The sequence below is a fragment of the Bos mutus genome, chromosome 22 (assembly GCF_027580195.1).
Source record: "Bos mutus isolate GX-2022 chromosome 22, NWIPB_WYAK_1.1, whole genome shotgun sequence".
NCBI classification, from domain to species: Eukaryota; Metazoa; Chordata; class Mammalia; order Artiodactyla; family Bovidae; genus Bos; species Bos mutus.
Genome location: NC_091638.1, coordinates 11,317,403 through 11,337,642, shown reverse-complemented (window position 1 = coordinate 11,337,642; position 20,240 = coordinate 11,317,403). Strand labels below are relative to the sequence as shown.

Sequence of the window (20,240 nt, the reverse complement as noted above, 5' to 3'; positions counted from 1 at the left end):
ATTTTAATATACTCTTGAGTTATAAGAGCTGTTACTTATGCCCAATTATTTGTCTTGTCCTGTGGTTATCCTACGGCTGGCCCCACATAAGCCCAGGACGTGGGCAACCTCCTGTCGTTTACAGCCTCACCCCGGAATCACCTGCTACAGCTGGTTTGATGATCCTCATACTGAGCACCTCAGGGTCCCCTTATTCACACCCTGCAACATGTTTCACTGTGTTCAAAACTCAATGCCACATCTGGACCCACCTGCTTCTCAGGTGCCCAATCCACATGCCTCTGCCACCACTCAGCTTCTCCTCCTGACCTTGGTTTCCCTGGATACATACCCCAGTCATCTGGGCCAGGCTTCAGCTGAATCCCTGGGTCACTTACACAGCTTGTTCCAGACCCCTAACTAGCACCTATCTGGGCATTTGTCTCCTTTCAATACTCTTTAAGAGTCCCTTGGATTAAAGACCTAAATGTATGACCAGAAACTATAAAAATCCTTAGAGAAAAACACAGGCAGAACACTTGATGACATAAATCAAAGCAAGATCCTCTATGACCCACCTCCTAGAGTAATGGAAATAAAAAAAAAAGTAAACAAGTGTGACCTGATTAAACTTAAAAGCTTTTGAACAGCAAAGGAAACTATAAGCAAGGTGAAAAGACAACCGTCAGAATGGGAGAAAATAAAAGCAAATGAAACAACTGACAAAGGGTTAATTTCCAAAATATACAAACAGCTCATGCAATTCAATGCCAGAAAAACAAACAACCCAATCAAAAAGTGGGAAAAAGACTTAAACAGACATTTCTTCAAAAAAGACATACAGATGGCTAACAAACACATGAAAAGATGCTCAACATTGCTCATTATTAGAAAAATGCAATTCAAAACTACAGTGATATCACGTCACACTGGTCGGAATGGCCATCATCAAAAAGTCTACAAACAATAAATGCTGGAGAAGGTGTGGAGAAAAGGGAACGCTCTTGTACTGATGGTGGGAATGTAAATTGATACAGCCACTATGGAAGATGGTATGGAGATTCCTTAAGAAACTAGGATTAAAACTACCATATGACCCAGCAATCCCACTCCTAGGCATATGCCCCGAAGAAACCAAAATTGAAAAAGACACATGCATCCCACTGTTCATTGCAGCACTATTTACAATAGCTAGAACATGGAAGCAAACTAGATGTCCATCGATAGATGAATGGATAAAGAAGCTGTGGTACATGCACACAATAGGATATTACTCAGCCATAAAAAGGAATGCATTTGAGTCAGTTCTGATGAGGTGGATGAAACTAGAATCTATTATACAAATTGAAGTGAGTCAGAAAGAGAAAGATAAATATCATAGTCTAATTTATCTATACAGAATCTAGAAAAATGGTACTTAAGAATTTATTTACAGGGCAGCAATGGAGAAACAGACATAGAGAATAGACTTATGGACACAGGGAGAGGGGAGGAGAGGGTGAGATGTATGCAAAGAGTAACGTGGAAACTTACATTACCATATGTAAAATAGATAGCCAACGGGGAATTTGCTATATGGCTCAGGAAACTCAAAAAGGGGCTCTGTATCAACCTAGAGGGGTGGGATGGGGGGAGATGGGAGGGAGGTTCAAAAGGGAGGGAATATATGTATACCTATGGCTGATTCATGTTGAGGTTTGACAGAAAACAACAAAATTCTGTAAAGCAATTATCCTTCAATAAAAAAAATTAATTAAAAAATAAAACAACTTGGACTGTAAGGATATCAAACCAGCCAATCCTAAGGAAATTAACCCTGAATGTTCACTGGAAGGACTGTTGCTGAAGCTCTAATACTTTGGCCATCTGATGCGAAGAGCTGACTCACTGAAAAAACCTCTGATGCTGGGAAAGATTGACAGCAAGAGGAGAAGGGGGCGACAGAGGATGAGGTGGCTAGATAGCATCACTGACTCAATGGACATGAATTTAAGCAAAATCCAGGAGACAGTGGAGGACAAAGGAGCCTGCTGTGCTGCAGTCCCTGAGGTCATGAACAGTTGGAGATGACTTACAGACTGAACAATAACAACAAAGCTTTTGTTTTAAACCCATAACTTTAAGAAGCTTTAATATTTATATTGCTTGTGTCCTTAAAATCTGCATAAACCAATAATAATACTCTTTTAAACAGAATACGCTATCTCTAAGGGTGTAGGTTGTAACATTCTCCAAGAGTGGGCTACTATGCATAGAGTTCGAGATGTGCTTCATGTCTTGCCATGCCTTATGAATCCCTTCTAATCACGCAAAACAGGCCCGCATGGCTATTAACTCCAGAGATCACGGGGCACCTCTGTAAGGCATGTCAACTAAAGCTTACAGTGGGTCAGGGAAGTGACTGCTAGCAGTAAGTTTCTGCTTTGAAAACCATTTATATGAAACCAGAAATGTCTGTATGTCTCGCATACATACCCCCTTAGGATGGTTTTATGCTCATTAAAGTAAGCGAAAAGTATTTACTAAGGTGAGCTGAGCTAAATCAATGGTTTCCCTAGCAACATTCAGATCATCCATGTAAATACGTGTTACTTTAAAAAATAAATAATACATCTATGTCTTCACTGACTTTGCTAGCATCAATGTGGCCTCAACTTTGGCTCATTTAATAACTCATTTAGTTCAGTTCAGTTCAGTCGCTCAGTTGTGTCCGACTCTTTGAGACCCCATGAATCGCAGCACACCAGGCCTCCCTGTCCATCACCAATTCCAGGAGTTCACTGAGACTCACGTCCATCCAGTCAGTGATGCCATCCAGCCATCTCATCCTCTGTCGTCCCCTTCTCCTCCTGCCCCCAATTCCTCCTAGCATCAGTCTTTTCCAGTGAGTCAACTCTTTGCATGAGGTGGCCAAAGTACTGGAGTTTCAGCTTTAGCATCATTCCTTCCAAAGAAATCCCAGGGCTGATCTCCTTTAGAATGGACTGGCTGGATCTCCTGGCAGTCCAAGGGACTCTCAAGAGTCTTCTCCAACACCACAGTTCAAAAGCATCAATTCTTTGGCGCTCAGCCTTCTTCACAGTCCAACTCTCACATCCATACATGGCCACAGGAAAAACCATAGCCTTGACTAGACGGACCCTTGTTGGCAAAGTAATGTCTCTGCTTTTGAATATGCTATCTAGGTTGGTCATAACTTTCCTTCCAAGGAGTAAGCGTCTTTTAATTTCATGGCTGCAGTCACCATCTGCAGTGATTTTGGAGCCCCCCAAAATAAAGTCTGACACTGTTTCCACTGTTTCTCCATCTATTTCCCATGAAGTGATGGGACCGGATGCCATGATCTTTGTTTTCTGAATGTTGAGCTTTAAGCCAACTTTTTTCACTCTCCACTTTCACTTTCATCAAGAGGCTTTTGAGTTCCTCTTCACTTCCTGCCATAAGGGTGGTGTCATCTGCATATCTGAGGCTATTGATACTTCTCCTGGCAATCTTGATTCCAGGTTGTGTTTCTTCCAGTCCAGTGTTTCTCATGATGTACTCTGCATAGAAGTTAAATAAACAGGGTGACAATATACAGCCTTGACATACTCCTTTTCCCATTTGGAACCAGTCTGTTGTTCCATGTCCAGTTTTAACTGTTGCTTCCTGACCTGCATACAGATTTCTCAAGAGGCAGATCAGGTGGTCTGGTATTCCCATCTCTTGAAGAATTTTCCACAGTTTATTGTGATCCACACAGTCAAAGGCTTTGGCATAGTCAATAAAGCAAAAATAGATGTTTTTCTGGAACTCTTTTGCTTTTTCCATGATCCAGCGGATGTTGGCAATTTGATCTCTGGTTCCTCTGCCTTTTCTAAAACCCGCTTGAACATCAGGAAGTTCACGGTTCACATATTGCTGAAGCCTGGCTTGGAGAATTTTGAGCATTACTTTACTAGTGTGTGAGATGAGTGCAATTGTGTGGTAGTTTGAGCATTCTTTGACATTGCCTTTCTTTGGGATCGGAATGAAAACTGACCTTTTCCAGTCCTGTGGCCACTGCTGAGTTTTCCAAATTTGCTGGCATATTGAGTGCAGCACTTTCACAGCATCATCTTTCAGGATTTGAAATAGCTCAACTGGAATTCCATCATCCCCACTAGCTTTGTTCGTAGTGATGCTTTCTAAGGCCCACTTGACTTCACATTCCAGGATGTCTGGCTCTAGGTCAGTGATCACATCATCGTGATTATCTGGGTCGTGAAGATCTTTTTTGTACAGTTCTTCTGTGTATTCTTGCCACCTCTTCTTAATATCTTCTGCTTCTGTTAGGTCCATACCATTTCTGTCCTTTATCGAGCCCATCTTTGCATGAAATGTTCCCTTGGTATCTCTAATTTTCTTGAAGACATCTCTAGTCTTTCCCATTCTGTTGTTTTCCTCTATTTCTTTGCATTGATTGCTGAGGAAGGCTTTCTTATCTCTTCTTGCTATTCTTTGGAACTCTGCATTCAGATGCTTATATCTTTCCTTTTCTCCTTTGCTTTTCGCTTCTCTTCTTTTCACAGCTATTTGTAAGGCCTCCCCAGACAGCCATTTTGCTTTTTTGCATTTCTTTTCCTTGGGGATGGTCTTGATCCCTGTCTCCTGTACAATGTCACAAACCTCATTCCATAGTTCATCAGGCACTCTATGTATCAGATCTAGTCCCTTAAATCTATTTCTCACTTCCACTGTATAATCATAAGGGATTTGATTTAGGTCATACCTGAATGGTCTAGTGGTTTTCCCTACTTTCTTCAATTTAAGTCTGAATTTGGTAATAAGGAGTTCATGATCTGAGCCACAGTCAGCTCCCAGTCTTGTTTTTCTATAACTCATTTAGTTATAGAATCAGTATTTGCTTCAAAGGCTACTTTCTTATTAACGAGGCAAACATGAGAAGCCCAAGGGCCCACCTTGTCCCTTCAAGCAGCTTAGGCTCCCTCCTCCTGCCCCATCTGCTTAACTGTGAAAAGAACTGCTGGTTCCCAGCGAACAGAGGAATTCAAATCCTCATCAGCCTTGACTTGAGGAGTAGTTTCCGGAATCACTAAATCTTACAACATCTGGAACAAATCAGGTTCACTCACTGTAACAACAGGATTAAAGACAAAGAATACTTCGGGGGGCAGAGGAATTCCCCAAATTTGCGGGCTGCCCAGAGGTCTGATGTCATGGTGGGGATGGTGTGTGGTGATGGATGACCTGACCAGCAGTGGCCCGGTGCCACCCTGTGCCACACACGCCGCCTGTCAAACCCGGCCACCACACATTCAAAATGCAAACCGTGGACCTACATTTCACGGTCGCTGGCAGGCCAGACAACTCAAGACAGCCCAAGTCAGCAGGGCTACCATAGTCCCTCCATGAGTAATTCTTAATGGCCATCATTTTTCCCTGTTTCTGGCTCAAGAACCAAATAGAGGATGTAAATGGTCACAGATGATAAAGCGTATTGAAATTACAAGTCTACTTGGATTTGGAATCTTCTTCCTGTGAGGTCAGCAGTCTCAGGGACCAGAGGAAAGTGGCTCTTTCCACCTGGGTCCCCAAAGGTAGAAACAAGAATAGACACACCAGGTACAGCACTTCGAACAACCACAAATGCCATGCGTCCACAAAGTGGCTGCCACATTCACCACAATGCCCAGGTTTTCTGCTTTGGACCTGAAGTGTTGGTTTTCTAGAGCTCACCTAAGCTATAAGAGACAGTCAGCTGTGTCTTTAACAAACTCAAACAAGGAATGAATGCTTCAGGGAATTTACTTCATCACCAGGGTATTATAGATGCTGGGGGATACAGGGTCAGGCAAACAGTTTCTCCAGTGGCATCTAAGTTCGGTCTCACATTAGAAAAACAGAAAAATGTAACATGACACCAGCCTTATAATAAAGTCTCAGTCCTGGATATTATAATAAAAATCTTTTGTCTATTCCAGTAAGCAGAGCAAAATGTTTGTTTCTCCAACATGTATCTTTCCCCCATATCAGGGAAAACTTCTAGAATTGGGGTTTTTAAACTGTTTTTGTGTCACCAGATACTCTTGGCAGTCTAGTGAATTGAACAGACGCCTTCTCAAAATGTTTTTAAATGCATAAAGGGAAAAAGAGTTACAAAGAAATCAGCTATATAAAAATACAGTGATAATTTTGTCAAAAATATGCGGTTTATGAATATGTGTTCTTTTAAAGATAACACTGAATAATAAGGTTTGGGGTGGATCATACTGATTCCACAAATTTGACATGGGGATGGATGTGAATGATACATTGAAATACCTTCAGCATCAGTGATTTCTATATGTGACAGCCACAAGTCCTGCTAATATGACTCTGCTTTGTTGTCTACATTCATCATTGACTATGATGCTAAACTTCACCATGATGCTAAATTTTACTCTGAAGTTAGTGAAAATTAAGCTGTGACTGTTTTCCTATCTAAGTTCACAGACCCCATGAATTCTATGCACAGACCACCAAGGGATTTGGACCAGGTTAGGAACCTCTGTCCTATGGCAGGTGAGAGGGAGGGACTGACTCAGTGCTGAGGAGTCACCAGTGATGATGAAAGGTCAGGTGGAGGGAGAGATGGACAGCATGCTCAGCCTCCGATGCAGGGAGGAAAAGAAGTGCATTTCTGAAAAGTGTAGGATAAGAGACTTGTAACTGCTGTTGGTTTCCTTCACCTTAATCCTTCTGTCCTGGGACTAACTATGCTGCTACTGCTAAGTTGCTTCAGTCGTGTCCGACTCTGTGCAACCCCAGAGACAGCAGCCCACCAGGCTCCCCCGTCCTTGGGATTCTCCAGGCAAGAACACTGGAGTGGGTTGCCAGTATACACACTGCTGCTGCTGCTGCTGCTAAGTCGCTTCAGTCGTGTCCGACTCTGTGCGACCCCAGAGACGGCAGCCCACCAGGCTTCCCCGTCCCTGGGATTCTCCAGGCAAGAACACTGGAGTGGGTTGCCATTTCCTTCTCCAATGCATGAAAGTGAAAAGTAAAAGTGAAGTCACTCAGTCGTGTCTGACTCTCAGTGATCCCATGGACTGCAGCCTACCAGGCTCCTCCATCCATGGAATTTTCCAGGCAAGTGTACTGGAGTGGGGTGCCATCGCCTTCTCCGGGGACTAACCATGAGCCATTTTTAAAACTGACAAACCTGGGGAGGCTGGACGGAGAGGTGCGTAAATGAGAATTTTCTCCTTCTTGGCTCAGGAAGTCAAATAGATTGTGTTCTTTCATACAAATGATAATTTTCTCCCAGAAAAAAAATATGAAAACTTAAAAAAAAGTTTTTTTTTTCTTGAAGGAATACAATTGTGGACTGAAACAATGGCATTCACTCTTGTTCAAATCTCATTATCACAGAAAACACTCTTAAAAAAGAGCCAGTGCTCCTAGGGAAAAAGGCTGCTCACACCACCTGAATATCATGCATCTTTCATGCCCTGAGGACTGTATCTGCCCTTGGCTCCCACTGGGAGGGTATTTTGCAGTGAAAGCCATCTCTCACAGGGGGCCCCTCTCCTTTATCCCAGTGTCTGGATAGTTCTCTTTAAAAACAAAGTCCTGGGGAAGAAACAACCAGAAGTAATCCTAAAAGACACAAAGTCCCACTCACCCCCTGCGGGGACCTTCTATCCATCACCCCACAGGCTTGGTTTTTAAAAATTCAGAAACCCTCCAATTCCAATAAGGCAGATAAAAGCCCACCAGCAACTGTTTTCCCCTGCTCATATCTGATAAACATTGAACTTGGCTTCCTTTTGAAACCCACAGTTCTGAAAAGGATTGAGCCTTCCTGGCCAGATCTAAGAAGGAACAAACTGTGAGGTCTGAGTTCTCCAGCATCTTAGGTGGGGTTTTCTGGCAGCAAGAATTCAGGTTGTTGTGGGGGATGCCACTGGAAGCAGGTGGTCTTGGGTACAGTCTAGCCATGACCCTTATTCATGGGGAGCTCTGGAGCACAAAACACAGCCTAGAAACACCAGTACTTGAGGCAAGAGGCTGGCCTTTTGTACCCTAAATCAGCCAGTCAATGGCTAGGGTTGCCCAGGATGGGTGTAACCTCCCAGGCAAGGTGACTCCCATGAAGCAAGGGCCCTTCTCCAGATCAGAGGAGGGGCAGCTGTGAGCCGTTGGCAGCCAACATTTAATGGCAGCTGGGAACAGGGCACCGGCACTCTTAAAGGTGACAGCCTTTTCCCAGCCTTGTCATTTTCGGGTCAAGATAACCTGGAATGGAGTCAAGGAGAAAGACTCATAAAATCTAAAAGGTCTTTACCTGTAATGTACAGGCAGCTCATGATCTACCCAAGCCTGTCTGTCACCTTGGCTCTGGAGGGAGGTTACTCTTAGGAAGAAAGCTAAAGTGGCCTTTGTCTTCCTTCTGCCAAAAGAAGCAGGGTCACTTTCTGATCCGCCGAAGGTTGTATCAGGTGGCTCAGAACAAACTTGTGTGCATGCTCAGTCACTCAGTCGGACCCAACGAACACTGGAGAGATGTTAATAAGAGGGCGTGTGCAAGAAAATATGTGCAGGGGTAGGTTTACTTCAGAAAACAAAACAACTGTGCGTCTTCGGAATTTGGCTTTTCTTCCAGTAGCTAAGTCTGCCCCGGGATGGGTGAGTCTAGTGAGTGTGGCAAGAGACCAATAGCACAGTCACACAGAATAAGCTGTAAAATCTTAACAACAACAAAAAAAAAGCACATGGCTCCCCGTTCTCTCTTGATCTGACAGAAGTGAGGAATACAGTTGCTACATTCTTTTGATAAATCTTTTTCTTAGGCTGAGTGTCCGGTGAGAAGGAAAATGACAGCCATATGATTTTGGCCCTGCTGGAAAGATGCTTACACATAAAACCTCTGGTGGTTGGCCCTACTTGGAAGCCAAGGAAAATATTAGCAAAACTAATTAAAAAATAAAAATAATATTTTATTAGGTACGCCTGTGAGACAGGTCCAGCCTTCCCAGGTGGCTGGAGAGGGAGCGATGAGCCTGGTCCCAGCCTCTTCTATGGTTGCCATGGTTACCCCTAAGCTCTGTCTTCAAGGCTCCTCTATGGATTCCCCATCCTCTTACCATCCAGATGGAAAATCTCAGTCGGTGTCTGCGCAGCAGGGGGAGGGCTGTCCCTGAAACCCGATACTCGTTGGAATAGATCGCTGCTGCTTAAGTGTGGTAGGGCCTCACACCAAAGCTGGTCCACTCTTTAGGAAGCTACAAATCAGATCCGCCTGGAGATAGGAAGGTATTTCCCACCTGGTTAGCAGCATGTCACTGTGAGAGCAAGAGACAGGCCAGGTTCCCCAAGCTGCCACGGCTATTTAAAGTCAGAGACCACAGAACACTGGTCTTGGCCTCAGGAACCTCCCAACGGGGTTTTTTTTTTTTTTCCTTTTCTTGCTACTCCATTGAACTTTCTTTCTAACCCCAGAAAAGTGACTCAAATCCCTGTCCACCAGCTTCTTGTTCTGCTGCTGAAATACTGTTCTATCCATGAGAATCACTAACCACAAATAAACAGCGAGCTGGGCTTGTTTCCACCCTGTCCGAGTTACTTTGTAGGACAGTGGAGTTGCCAGCCGTCTGTGCTTCTCCCAAGTTGGGCTGCAGTCAGGGCTGCAAAACTGCGCAGCTGTGTGGCCTAGCTCCACCCAGGTCCCTCCCGGATAACGGACCAGGCAGAGGTCAGATCCTCTCTGCACAACATGTGCTGTGGACACTTCCCTCACCTGCCGTTTCTGCTGTCCTCAGGAAAATGGGGGACAAAGCTCCCAGCCCTGTACTTGACTTATGGGTATTCCCTACAGCCAAATTCCTTTCAGCAGGTGGGCAAAGCATGGTGATGCTTGGGGGAGAAGGGACAACAGACTAAGACGCGGACAAACACAACAGGAAACCAAGTTACCACGGTAACCAAGAGTTAGGAGTGTGGAAACGTGGAAAGAAAGCATTCACAGGAAGATAGTGGAAAGAAGCTTCGGTGTCAAAAGGTGGTTTTTGATCCTCTCCCTGGAAATTTCCAGAATGAATTCATCAACTGAGATTCTTTGAGAAAGTGGGTGCAACAGATATTGTCCATGCCCCTATCACCCCCATGAGACTTTTTCAAATGTTCCTGCTGATTTCCAGGTGCCAGGGTCTGAACCTTGCTGGATGAGAACACGGCTGCTGTCTGTCACAGGCTAGAAGGGCCCACCCAAGCCTAGAGAAGCTTTTAACCAACGACTCTCCTTAGCTGATGTACAAACAACCCATCCCCTTTACCCCTCAGAGGCAATCATTTTAAGCTGTGCATTTCCTATCATTCCCCAGTGTTTCCCTGCAGGATGAAGATCCAATATCCCCTGTGCCACCTTGGTATGATGGGCTAACTGATAGCCTCTTTATTCACATCCTTTGTCTTCTGACACACAGATCCTCCCATCAGGAAGCAGAGTTTATTTCCCCATCCCTTGAATCTGGCTGGCCTTGTGTGTGACTTTGCTTCAGCTAACAGAATGTGGCAAAAAGTGAGAAGAGACCAGTTTTGTGACAGGCCTCATGAAATCTTGTGGACTGTGTTCTAGTTTTTGGACCCCTTCCCTGCCCCCAACAGCAACACCTAGCCAACCTGAAGTTGGCTACAGGTCCAAATGGAAGCTCATGAGACCAGAAGACCCAAACAGCTGAGTCACAGAATCTGGAGCTGAATAAATGGTATTTTTCCCAAGGCATGAAGTTTGGGGTGATTTGTTACACAGCAGTAACTAACCGATACACTGGTATACAGTGCACCCTTAACAGTAGGCTTCCCTCTAAGTTTCTTTACTCCTCTACCTTTGTTCCCTGCACTTCTCAAATTATTTACACCCAAATCCTTGCCTGAGGGTCTGCTTCACAGAGGACTCAAACTCAGATAGGGTGGAGGGCCTCTTCCCTTGTGCTTCCAGGGAATTCCCTCATGTTCTCATGATTATAACAACCACAGTGAATTACAGTTATTGTTTTCATGTGTGTTTCCCCTTCTAGATCAAGAGCATCATGATGCAGTGGTTTATATTCGTTTCCACCAAGCCTGGTACATCCATGATAAGTACACCATTGATATTTGCCATGTAGGTGAAGGCATCAGCAGTTTATCACTTCTCATCAGGTGAGTAGATGTATTCTGCAAAAGTACTGCACCCTTCACTACCTCTTCCAGTGTGTGAATGTGTCTCTTTGTTTGCCTTACTCTGTTCGTCACCTTCCTAGGGGGTTACATCTTGCCCTTTGCCTAGGTAACTATAACAGAAGGACCACCCACAAGCCTATTCATCTTGATGTGGTCCTGAAATGTGGGGGAGACACCTACTGCCTCCTCAGAGAACCCCTATCAGAGGAGGGAGAAGAGAAGAGTGCAGATGAGGAATCCTTAAATTCTCATTCAAAAGAGAGCATTTCACCTTTCTTTCAAGAACATACCACTGAAAAAAACCATTCCTGTTTCCAGAGATTCCAGAAACAGCCACTACAAAAGCCAGCTGCTCTCAATCAACAAACTTCTTCTGCACTTTTTTGTTCCCACATCTTGGGCAGACGGTGAAGGGAAAAAATATTGAATCACAAGGCTAATATTCTGGCAAGGGCAAAAGTTTTCCAGGATTCTGATCAGTCCTATTCATCTTCCTTTACAAAGTAGTAACAATAATGAGAGAAAAATCCAGCCTACACATATTATAAATATCCTGACTTGAGGCTTAAACCATCATTTGGACCCAGCAGAACTGGTGTCTGTGGTCTCTGGGGAGAAAAGCTTTTGAACAGCACCTCACATGTCAGACATCACGGGGGGAGCATGACTGGATGGATAGGAGGGATCTTTGAGGATGCATTTTTTTTCACCCATCCACCTCCTTTCTGACTGGGGCTTTCTACACAAAGGAAGCTTTATTCCCAGCTCCCCAGTTTTGGTCCTTCTTGTCCAGAATCAGCTGATTGTGACACCCAACAGCAACGGAGGCCAGTGCACAGGAAGAGAGCAGGATGAAGAATTGGACATTTCCAGCTTTGATCACCTCCACCCTGACCACTGTGAGCCCTTGAATAAGTAACCTGCCTCCCCAAGCCTCTGCATCCTCCCACCAAAAAAGAGTGTAATAATATTTACTTCTCATTGTCACTGACCAGATTAAATGAAATAATAACGATAGCTCTCATTGACTGAGTGTCTGCTATAATGCCAAGCTTTCAGAAGCAATTAAATATGTTTTAGCTCACTAACTACTCAAAACAACTTTGCAAGATGGTGCTATTATACTCCCATTTTACAGATGAGAAAACAGAGGCACAGAGGTGCGAAGCAACTTTCCCGAGGTTGTGTAGCTGGTAAGATACTACAGAGGACACTATAGGGAAGCTAGTGCATGGTAGGAACACAATAAACAGGAGTGTCTTCCCCTTCATATAAGAAGACAATGCTACTTCTACCCTATGCTATGCAGTTGATGTTTCTGGTCTTTTTGCCATTTTAAAAAAAGTAAACAATTTACTTCAAACTCTAAATGGCCACCCCATCCTTCACCGTGATCCTGGGTATATTGATCCTCCTCTTGAAGACTGGTTTTCCATGGACATGAAAATGCCCATGAAAACCTGAGATACCCATGAAAATCTCCCAGCCATGGGTTTAGGGAAATGCACTTGGTCCCCCATCTCCACCAAGATAATTGCATTACTAAGGCTACAGTAATGCAGATGGTGACTGCAGCCATGAAATTAACAGACGCTTACTCCTTGGAAGGAAAGTTATGACCAACCTAGAGAGCATATTCAAAAGCAGAGACATTACTTTGCCAACAAGGGTCCGTCTAGTCAAGGCTATGGTTTTTCCAGTGGTCATGTACAGATGTGAGAGTTGGACTGTGAAGAAGGCTGAGCGCCGAAGAATTGATGCTTTTGAACTGTGGTGTTGGAGAAGACTCTTGAGAGTCCCTTGGACTGCAAGGAGATCCAGTCAGTCCATTCTGAAGGAAATCAGCCCTGGGATTTCTTTGGAAGGAATGATGCTAAAGCTGAAACTCCAGTACTTCGGCCACCTCATGCAAAGAGTTGACTCATTGGAAAAGACTCTGATGCTGGGAGGGATTGGGGGCAAGAGGAGAAGGGGACGACAGAGGATGAGACGGCTGGATGGCATCACTGACTGGATGGACGTAAGTCTGAGTGAACTCCGGGAATTGGTGATGGACAGGGAGGCCTGGTGTGCTGCAATTCATGGGGTCGCAAAGAGTCGGACACAACTGAGCGACTGAACTGAACTGAACTGAAGGCTACAGTCAGTCATAGGACCATTATATGTGGTCATGAGATGGTTCTTCCAACTTCATAAATATTCTCATTGTGCCTTTTTACTTCCCTTGAGAGTTCTTTCATTATAGAAGTTGCCTAGCTGGAAGGCACTGACATTTCCACTGGTCTCATATGGGATACATAAAAAAAAAAGTTCTTTTAACTTAGCTGCCATAGTGTATATTTCTCTCTTCTTTACCTTAATCACATGTGATATACTCCTAGGTACTATAAGTATTCAGACAAAAGAAATGAAACATAGTTGCATCACTTTACAAATGGAATTTTCAGTCCTATTTGAAGAAATTAAACAGCTTCCTCCTTATGCCTGGACATTTTGGAAGTGGCGTGTTTTAGAACAAGGCTCAAGACCATTAAAGATTGTAGACTTAATTGAAGAGTTGAATCGTTTTAAGAGACAACAGGCCTGCCAGAATTCATGCTCTCTGGAGAGAAAAATAAAAACATCCATGAGTCCCGGTTACAGATTGCATTTCCTGGCTTGATCCCTGACCACTCAGGGTGACCCAATCACTCCCAGATGTCTTTCTCTCTTTTTTTCAAAACAAAGGCTCCTCAGTCTATGGGTTTTGGCTGCTTCCCACAACACCTTGCACTGTGCTGCCTACCCAGTCATCGGAGGAACTTTTCTCTGTTATCCCTTGGTTTCAACCTTATAATACAGTGGATCACAGCTAACAGGAGAGCTAGGCTCTAAAGACAGCACAAAGGCAAAAATTTTTGTTGAAACTGGCCCCTGGAAACCCTTGGGGAGGCACCATGATGGAGATAAACATCTCTCATAAGCCTAACCCTGTCTAGGTGCTCCTGTACTGAGACCAAGGTGATGTCCAGGGACGTGAGCCAGGATGACTGAGATGATGGGATTGTTGTTCAGTCACTAAGTTGTGTCTGACTCTTTGTGACTCTCTGAACTGCAGCATCCCAGGCTCCCCCATCCTTCAATATCTCCTGGAGTTTTCTCAAATTCAGGTCCACTGAATTGGTGATGCTATCTAACTGTCTCATCCTTGGCTGCCCTCTTCTCTTTCTGCCTTCAATCTTTCCCAGCATCAGAGTCTTTTCCAATGAGTTGGCTCTTTGCACGGGAGAGTAGCTGACTCAAAAGTCAAGCTGGACACACTTTCTCTCAGTGGAACAGAGAACCCAGTGACCCACAGGCCCTCAGTCCCGTTGCCCTTGCCCCTTTCTCTGCCCCTATCCCTCTCTCCCCACCCCTCTGGTGTGCCCACCTGCATTCCTATTAGGCTAAATGCAGTTATGCTACTATTCTGCTATACCTCCACTGGCTGCAGGACGAAGCCTAAACTCATAGGTGTATCACAATCTGCTGCTTCTCTCTCTTTCTCTCTCTTACATCTTCCTGTGTCCTCCTGATCTGTGTTCAGGCCACAGACACCTTTATCACAACCATTTTTGCGGCAAATATTTTTCTGCCAGATAACTAACTTGTCACAAGGCAATTTTTCCATAAAAGATAAAAGAATTGGTTGATATACATCACATAAACCTTAGCACTTATACTGCTCTATAAAGTGATAAGGATACGGGCAGTCTTAATGTGGTAGATGATAACAACTACATAAATTGACTTGATAGGAAACATGGCGATAAAACTTACTGGAAGTGTGAAACAAGAAAGGGTAAAGCTGGATTGCACATTATACTAGAAAATGAAAACGTATCAGTTTGCAAATCTTCGATGATTTGAAGGCACAGAGTTGAACCCACATTCCCCATAGAACTTTGGAACGTCTATCACTGAACATGTGACAAGATGCCAGGAACACACAACAGTGTAGAGGCTTCCACAACACAATACAAAGCTCAGTTACAAATGTGCATCTGAGTATTTGGAAACTGAGGCCTCTCTAAATGGAGAAAGAAATCTTAACAGAAAAGAAAAAGTGCAATGCTGAACAGGAAAATGAATACATTTTAAATGTATTCAAATATTATGTATTTTGCAATAGTCTTTTAATTTGCATTATTCATTTTCAATGTTCCACTATGTCCTATTTAATGATGCTCTTACTTTTTCTCTTTTACAGGAGAATTGCCTTACAATCAGTTACATGCTGAAAACATTTGCAGCAAAAACGCTTGTAGCAAAGATGTTTACAGCAGAGGAGCTCATGCCAAAAATATCTCCTGACCACCTCCTTCACCCCAGATGCCTGCAGATCTGCATGGCAAGTCTGCCTTCCAGCCTCTGTGCCTCTGCTCATCTTTTCCCTCTGCTCAGGATGCCTGGAGGCATTCCCCTTGATTCCTTCTCTTGGAAGCTGCTCCAGGGCTCCATGATGACCCATCTATCCCTCTCCCGGCACTAACCAGGCACTGACAGCACCCAGCTGTCCTCTCCCACCCACACTGGGCACCCTGTGAGAGCAGGGCCCACATTTCTTCCCTGATTTGAACAATGAAGGAATGTACACCCCATCCCAGGCAATAACAAATCAATAACGATAACCAAATCAGCTCACTTCTAGTTCAAGCCACCGAGTCTTTGTCAATCAAATTCAGACCTTGGCTTCCATACGCAGTTTACTGATTGTACCTTCTCTCTCTCTGTGCCTGGCTCTGCACAAAGATCTGGTGAAATTCAAAGTAACTGAAACCCTGGGCTTGGTTTTGTATCTCTACTTATCCAATTACCAGTTAATGTTTCTCTGATGGCTCCCTTGGGGGCAACGATGGGCCCAAGAGTATAATGAAGGTTTGTTTAATGGGGGATCCAGCCAACAGGCTATTTTGAGAAACCAAGGGGCCTCTTGGGAAATAACTCACCCGAGGGAGAGGCTCAGCGATTTGGTCCAAAGATACTGATTCGGAGATTTGAAAAATCTCCTCCCCCGATCTCTAGGTCTTGTGTATGAGTTGTAGGAAGATGGAACTACAAGAAAGGCTGAAATAGTACCCAAAACTATAAGGTACCAGGAAAGCAACAGGGCGATCCTGCTCTTTATGTAGCAGAATAGATTGCATTATGGTTCCAATTTTTCACCCCTCTCTAAATTTGTCTCCTTTGCTATGTGACTGTAGTTCTCACTGAAAAGGCAAAGCATAGCTTCTAGTCCCTTGATTTTGAGTTTGGGCACATGACTTTCTGTGACCATTAGAATAAGGCTGAAGTTAAGAATACACCAGTTGTAAGCCTATGTCTTGAGAGTTATTGCATGTTTCTGCTTGCCCTTTTATACTGGTGCCATGCCATGAGAAGAATATATTGAGTCCAGGCCATTGGTTCCAGCAGGATGGTCAAAGACACATGAAGTAGAGCTGAACTGAGTCACTCGAGCCTAGTGGAGATCCACCTCCCCTCTGTTGAACCCCAGATTCATAAGCAAGTCAACCAGGATGCAGCTGAATCAAGCCAGGACCAGCCAACCCTCAGTCGACCAACAGATTCAGGAGGAAAAAAATGATTTTAAGCCACTGAGTTTTGACTGGTTTGTTACACAGTACTTTTCTGTGGTTCTATCTAGCTGATATATATGGGAGTCTGGGCCCTGGCCAACCACACCAGTTGTTCTAGTATTATTGGTAACTGGGCCCAGAGAGCAGATCCAATTCTGACCAATACTCTTGGGAGGCCAGGGTTGGGCAACAGAGCCAGCTTTAAGGATAATGACCACGAGCCCTGGGTTTTACTTCTTCACATATGAAGAGCACAATGTAACAGAGATGGATTTGACCGTGCCCTGACAGGGAGCAAGAACATCAGAACTTTTCTAGTATTTAACCTGAGAGCAAGTGAATATTTTCCCACCCCATGAAGTTTTCAGTGATCTAAAATAAATGTCCACTATATATAATCTGCCTCAAAATAAAAAACAAATCCATATATTTTTGTTTCATGTTCCTTTTCCCCTAAAATACTTTTTGGAAGACTTTTCTAAAACTAAAAGTTGTGATCTAATAACTTATGAAGCTTCCTTAAAATTGGTTTCTCTCATAGGTTCCAGAAGGTCCTTCTTACTAATGTTAAAAAAAATTCCAATATCCACTTATCAGATTGAAATAATTTTCTAAGCTTGGCAAAACATGTACTACTTTAATGTACTACACTAAGTTCTAAGTAAAAGTAATGTCAATTAATATTTAAGAGGTTTGGAGGAGTGTGTGTGTGTGTGTGTGTGTGTTTGGGGAGGTGGTTTACACCTTTCCCCTGATAAATGCAAACAAATGAAGAATTATCTTAGTATTACTTTCCTTTGATGAATTGTAGATTATTTGTCAACAGAAGTAAAAGTGTCTAGTGCAGTTACTGGTTCATGATGGGATATTTCTTTCACTCCCCCCAAACTTAATTCTCACAGTTGAGGCATACAGTATGGATTTCAAAGGATACCTATCAACACCAATGACTATTGTTGAGAAATGGTAATAATTAGTACGGAAGTTAAAATTCTCTGAGAACGAATTGTCTCAAAAGGAACACATTCTCTGATGTGGCTAAATGACTCAGGACCAGCGTCTTCATCCTAAAAGATGACTGAAATAAAAGGCTGACAGAGAGAAAACAGGAAGGCCTTTACAGAAGGTTCACCTTTAGCAGTGGGCTCACATCCTGTGGAAGGAAGCCCTGCTCCAGGAGAGGGGCCATCTGTCCCCTCATCAGGACAGCTGCCCCTCTCCTCCACCCCCTCCTGTCACAGAACCATTACTTATTGTTAAAGCAGATGCTTTAAGTGAGAAAAATAAAAAGAACCTTTATACAGTAATAAACTGGATCATATGGGTTGTCTCAAACAGTTAAATATTGGCCATTTCATATGGTTCAACTTAATACAATGAGTAAACCTAAAATATACCTCCCAACATACACACATCAAAAATACTCAGGAAAATTAGACATATAAAAATCCAATTGTGAGATTTCTGAGACTGTAAACAAAACCAAACCCAAACCATCCCCCCCCCCAAAATAATAGCTGTTGTTAAAATTACAGTATAATATACGTTTTCTTATACTACAACTATTCATTTTAAACCCACCAACTGCATTTACCCTCTTCAGTGGGGAACTCTACACATATAGACTTTGAGCCTGGAGCCAGAACTTCTTAGAACAAGGTGGAGAAGGGGGCACCAGCTCACCTGGAGAGTAACAGGTGACCCTGCAGCTGCAGGTCGGCGGCACAGTCCTCAGATCGGCAATTCCTTTCAAACACGGTCTGTGAGGGAGACACGAGAGGAAGGGTGGAACTGGAGTTAGCGGCAAATGAGTAAATAACAACTAATTACTTCCTTCCAAATCAGCGGGAATTCTTCCCGTGAGCCTGTAACCAAACACACATCTGTGTGCCCAGACTTGGGCACTGGCACTGAGCCCATACAATACTGAAATATTGGAGTTTGGAGCAGAGAAAGGCTTAATACAGAGCCAAGCAAGGGGACAGGTGGCTCACGCCTTAAAATCTCTTGAGGTCCCCAAAAGTTCTCAGCAAAGCTGTTTTAGTGGAAAGGTGAAGGAGGGGTGAGGTTAGCTGTCACAAACTTCTTCCTGAGGTCAGCTCACCATTTCTCATAAACCTCCACCGGAATCAGTGTTATTCTCTGTCAAGGTCCCAAGGCTCAACTTCCAAGTCTAACCTCCGGGGGCCAGGCCTGACTATGAAGAGGGGTCCCGGAGCAGGCCTGTCCCCCTGCCTGGAGCACTGGTCCAGCCCCCGGCCCAGGTCGTCCAGCAGTGCCCAGCCCAGCTGAGGAGGTGGATCTCAGCCCAAGACGCCCTCACGGATGGTTCCCCAGACCCCCCCTGGCCATCATCCCTGAGGGAGCCAGGCGCCCAGCACCGGGCAGCCCTCAGAGTCCTCAGGCCACCCAAATGGGGGCCAGATTCCTCAGACCTTGACCCATGGAGATGCCCGCCACCGTTAGACTGCGAGGTGGGGGTGGGGAGAGGCTCACCGCCTCCTCCAGGCCTGGACCAAGGCCAGTGGGTGGCCATGGCAATGGCTCTGTAGCCTGCAGGACACGACCCTCGGCCTGTCCCCAGGGTCCAGCTCACCTGCTGCCTGAGTTCAGAGGGCTGGAGGCCTAGGAGGCTGAGGGCCACCTCTTACTGCGCTCTCCACCTAGAGGACCACAGTCCTGCTGACCGTTGGCGGAGAGCGACCTCTAACCGTCACCCTCTCCGGTCTCACGTTAATGTGCTAGTGGTCTCGCGGGAATGGCTGCGCCCCCATCCCACCCCTACTACAGTTCCCACAAGCCCCCCGCCTCCAGGGAGCCAGCTGTCTCCACAATGAGGGGTCCTCAGCAGTTAACCCGGAAACCCAAGTCAGGGGTGCCTTTGACCACAGAGCGCACCCTTTATCTGATTCATTTCTCAGGCGATTCAAGTGCTACTTCAAGCAGTTTTTTCAAGAAAGGTATCCGACAGGTATTCTTCCCATCTTTGAGAAGATCTTCAAATGCTCTCAGATAGGAGTAAATAATAACCCAGTCAAGACAACGAACTCTTAGATTACTGTCCGGACATTTCCCTCTGCTCTCCTGGGGAAGCAGATAGTCTGTATTTGAGATGGGTTCTGCCAGAGTGAGGAGATCATGGTATAATTTTAATTCCAAACAGGAAAGTCAAAGGCAATTATTAGATGCTGAGGCTGAGGGCACCACAACAGGCTGAAGGGATTCTGTCTCGGTGGGGCAGCTGGTAGTTATCCAGACAGAGTGTCCTTTCTCTAACAGGGCTGGGCCTTGAGGGCCAAACCTCACCTAGTTCTGGGACCCAACGCTCACTGTGCCAAACTGGACATCTTTCCAGGGGGCTTGCGGTGTGTGCCTGAACTGGGCTTCTCTGTGGAGAGTAGCCAGGAATCAGGAGTGGCTCTGGGGAGGAGTTAAGAGTTTTCTTCTTTCTGTGGGACCTGGTGGGCTTGTCCATCCCTC

General features: G+C 44.7%; 1 protein-coding gene across 1 annotated transcript in view; it reads right to left on the bottom strand.

Annotated features, from left to right (window-relative positions):
- ITGA9 (integrin subunit alpha 9) overlaps positions 1 to 20,240 on the bottom strand; it is a 366,537-nt gene that overhangs the window by 156,108 nt on the left and 190,189 nt on the right. The window contains 1 exon segment of the mRNA XM_070360514.1: positions 18,444 to 18,520. Coding sequence (XP_070216615.1) covers positions 18,444 to 18,520 — 77 coding nt within the window.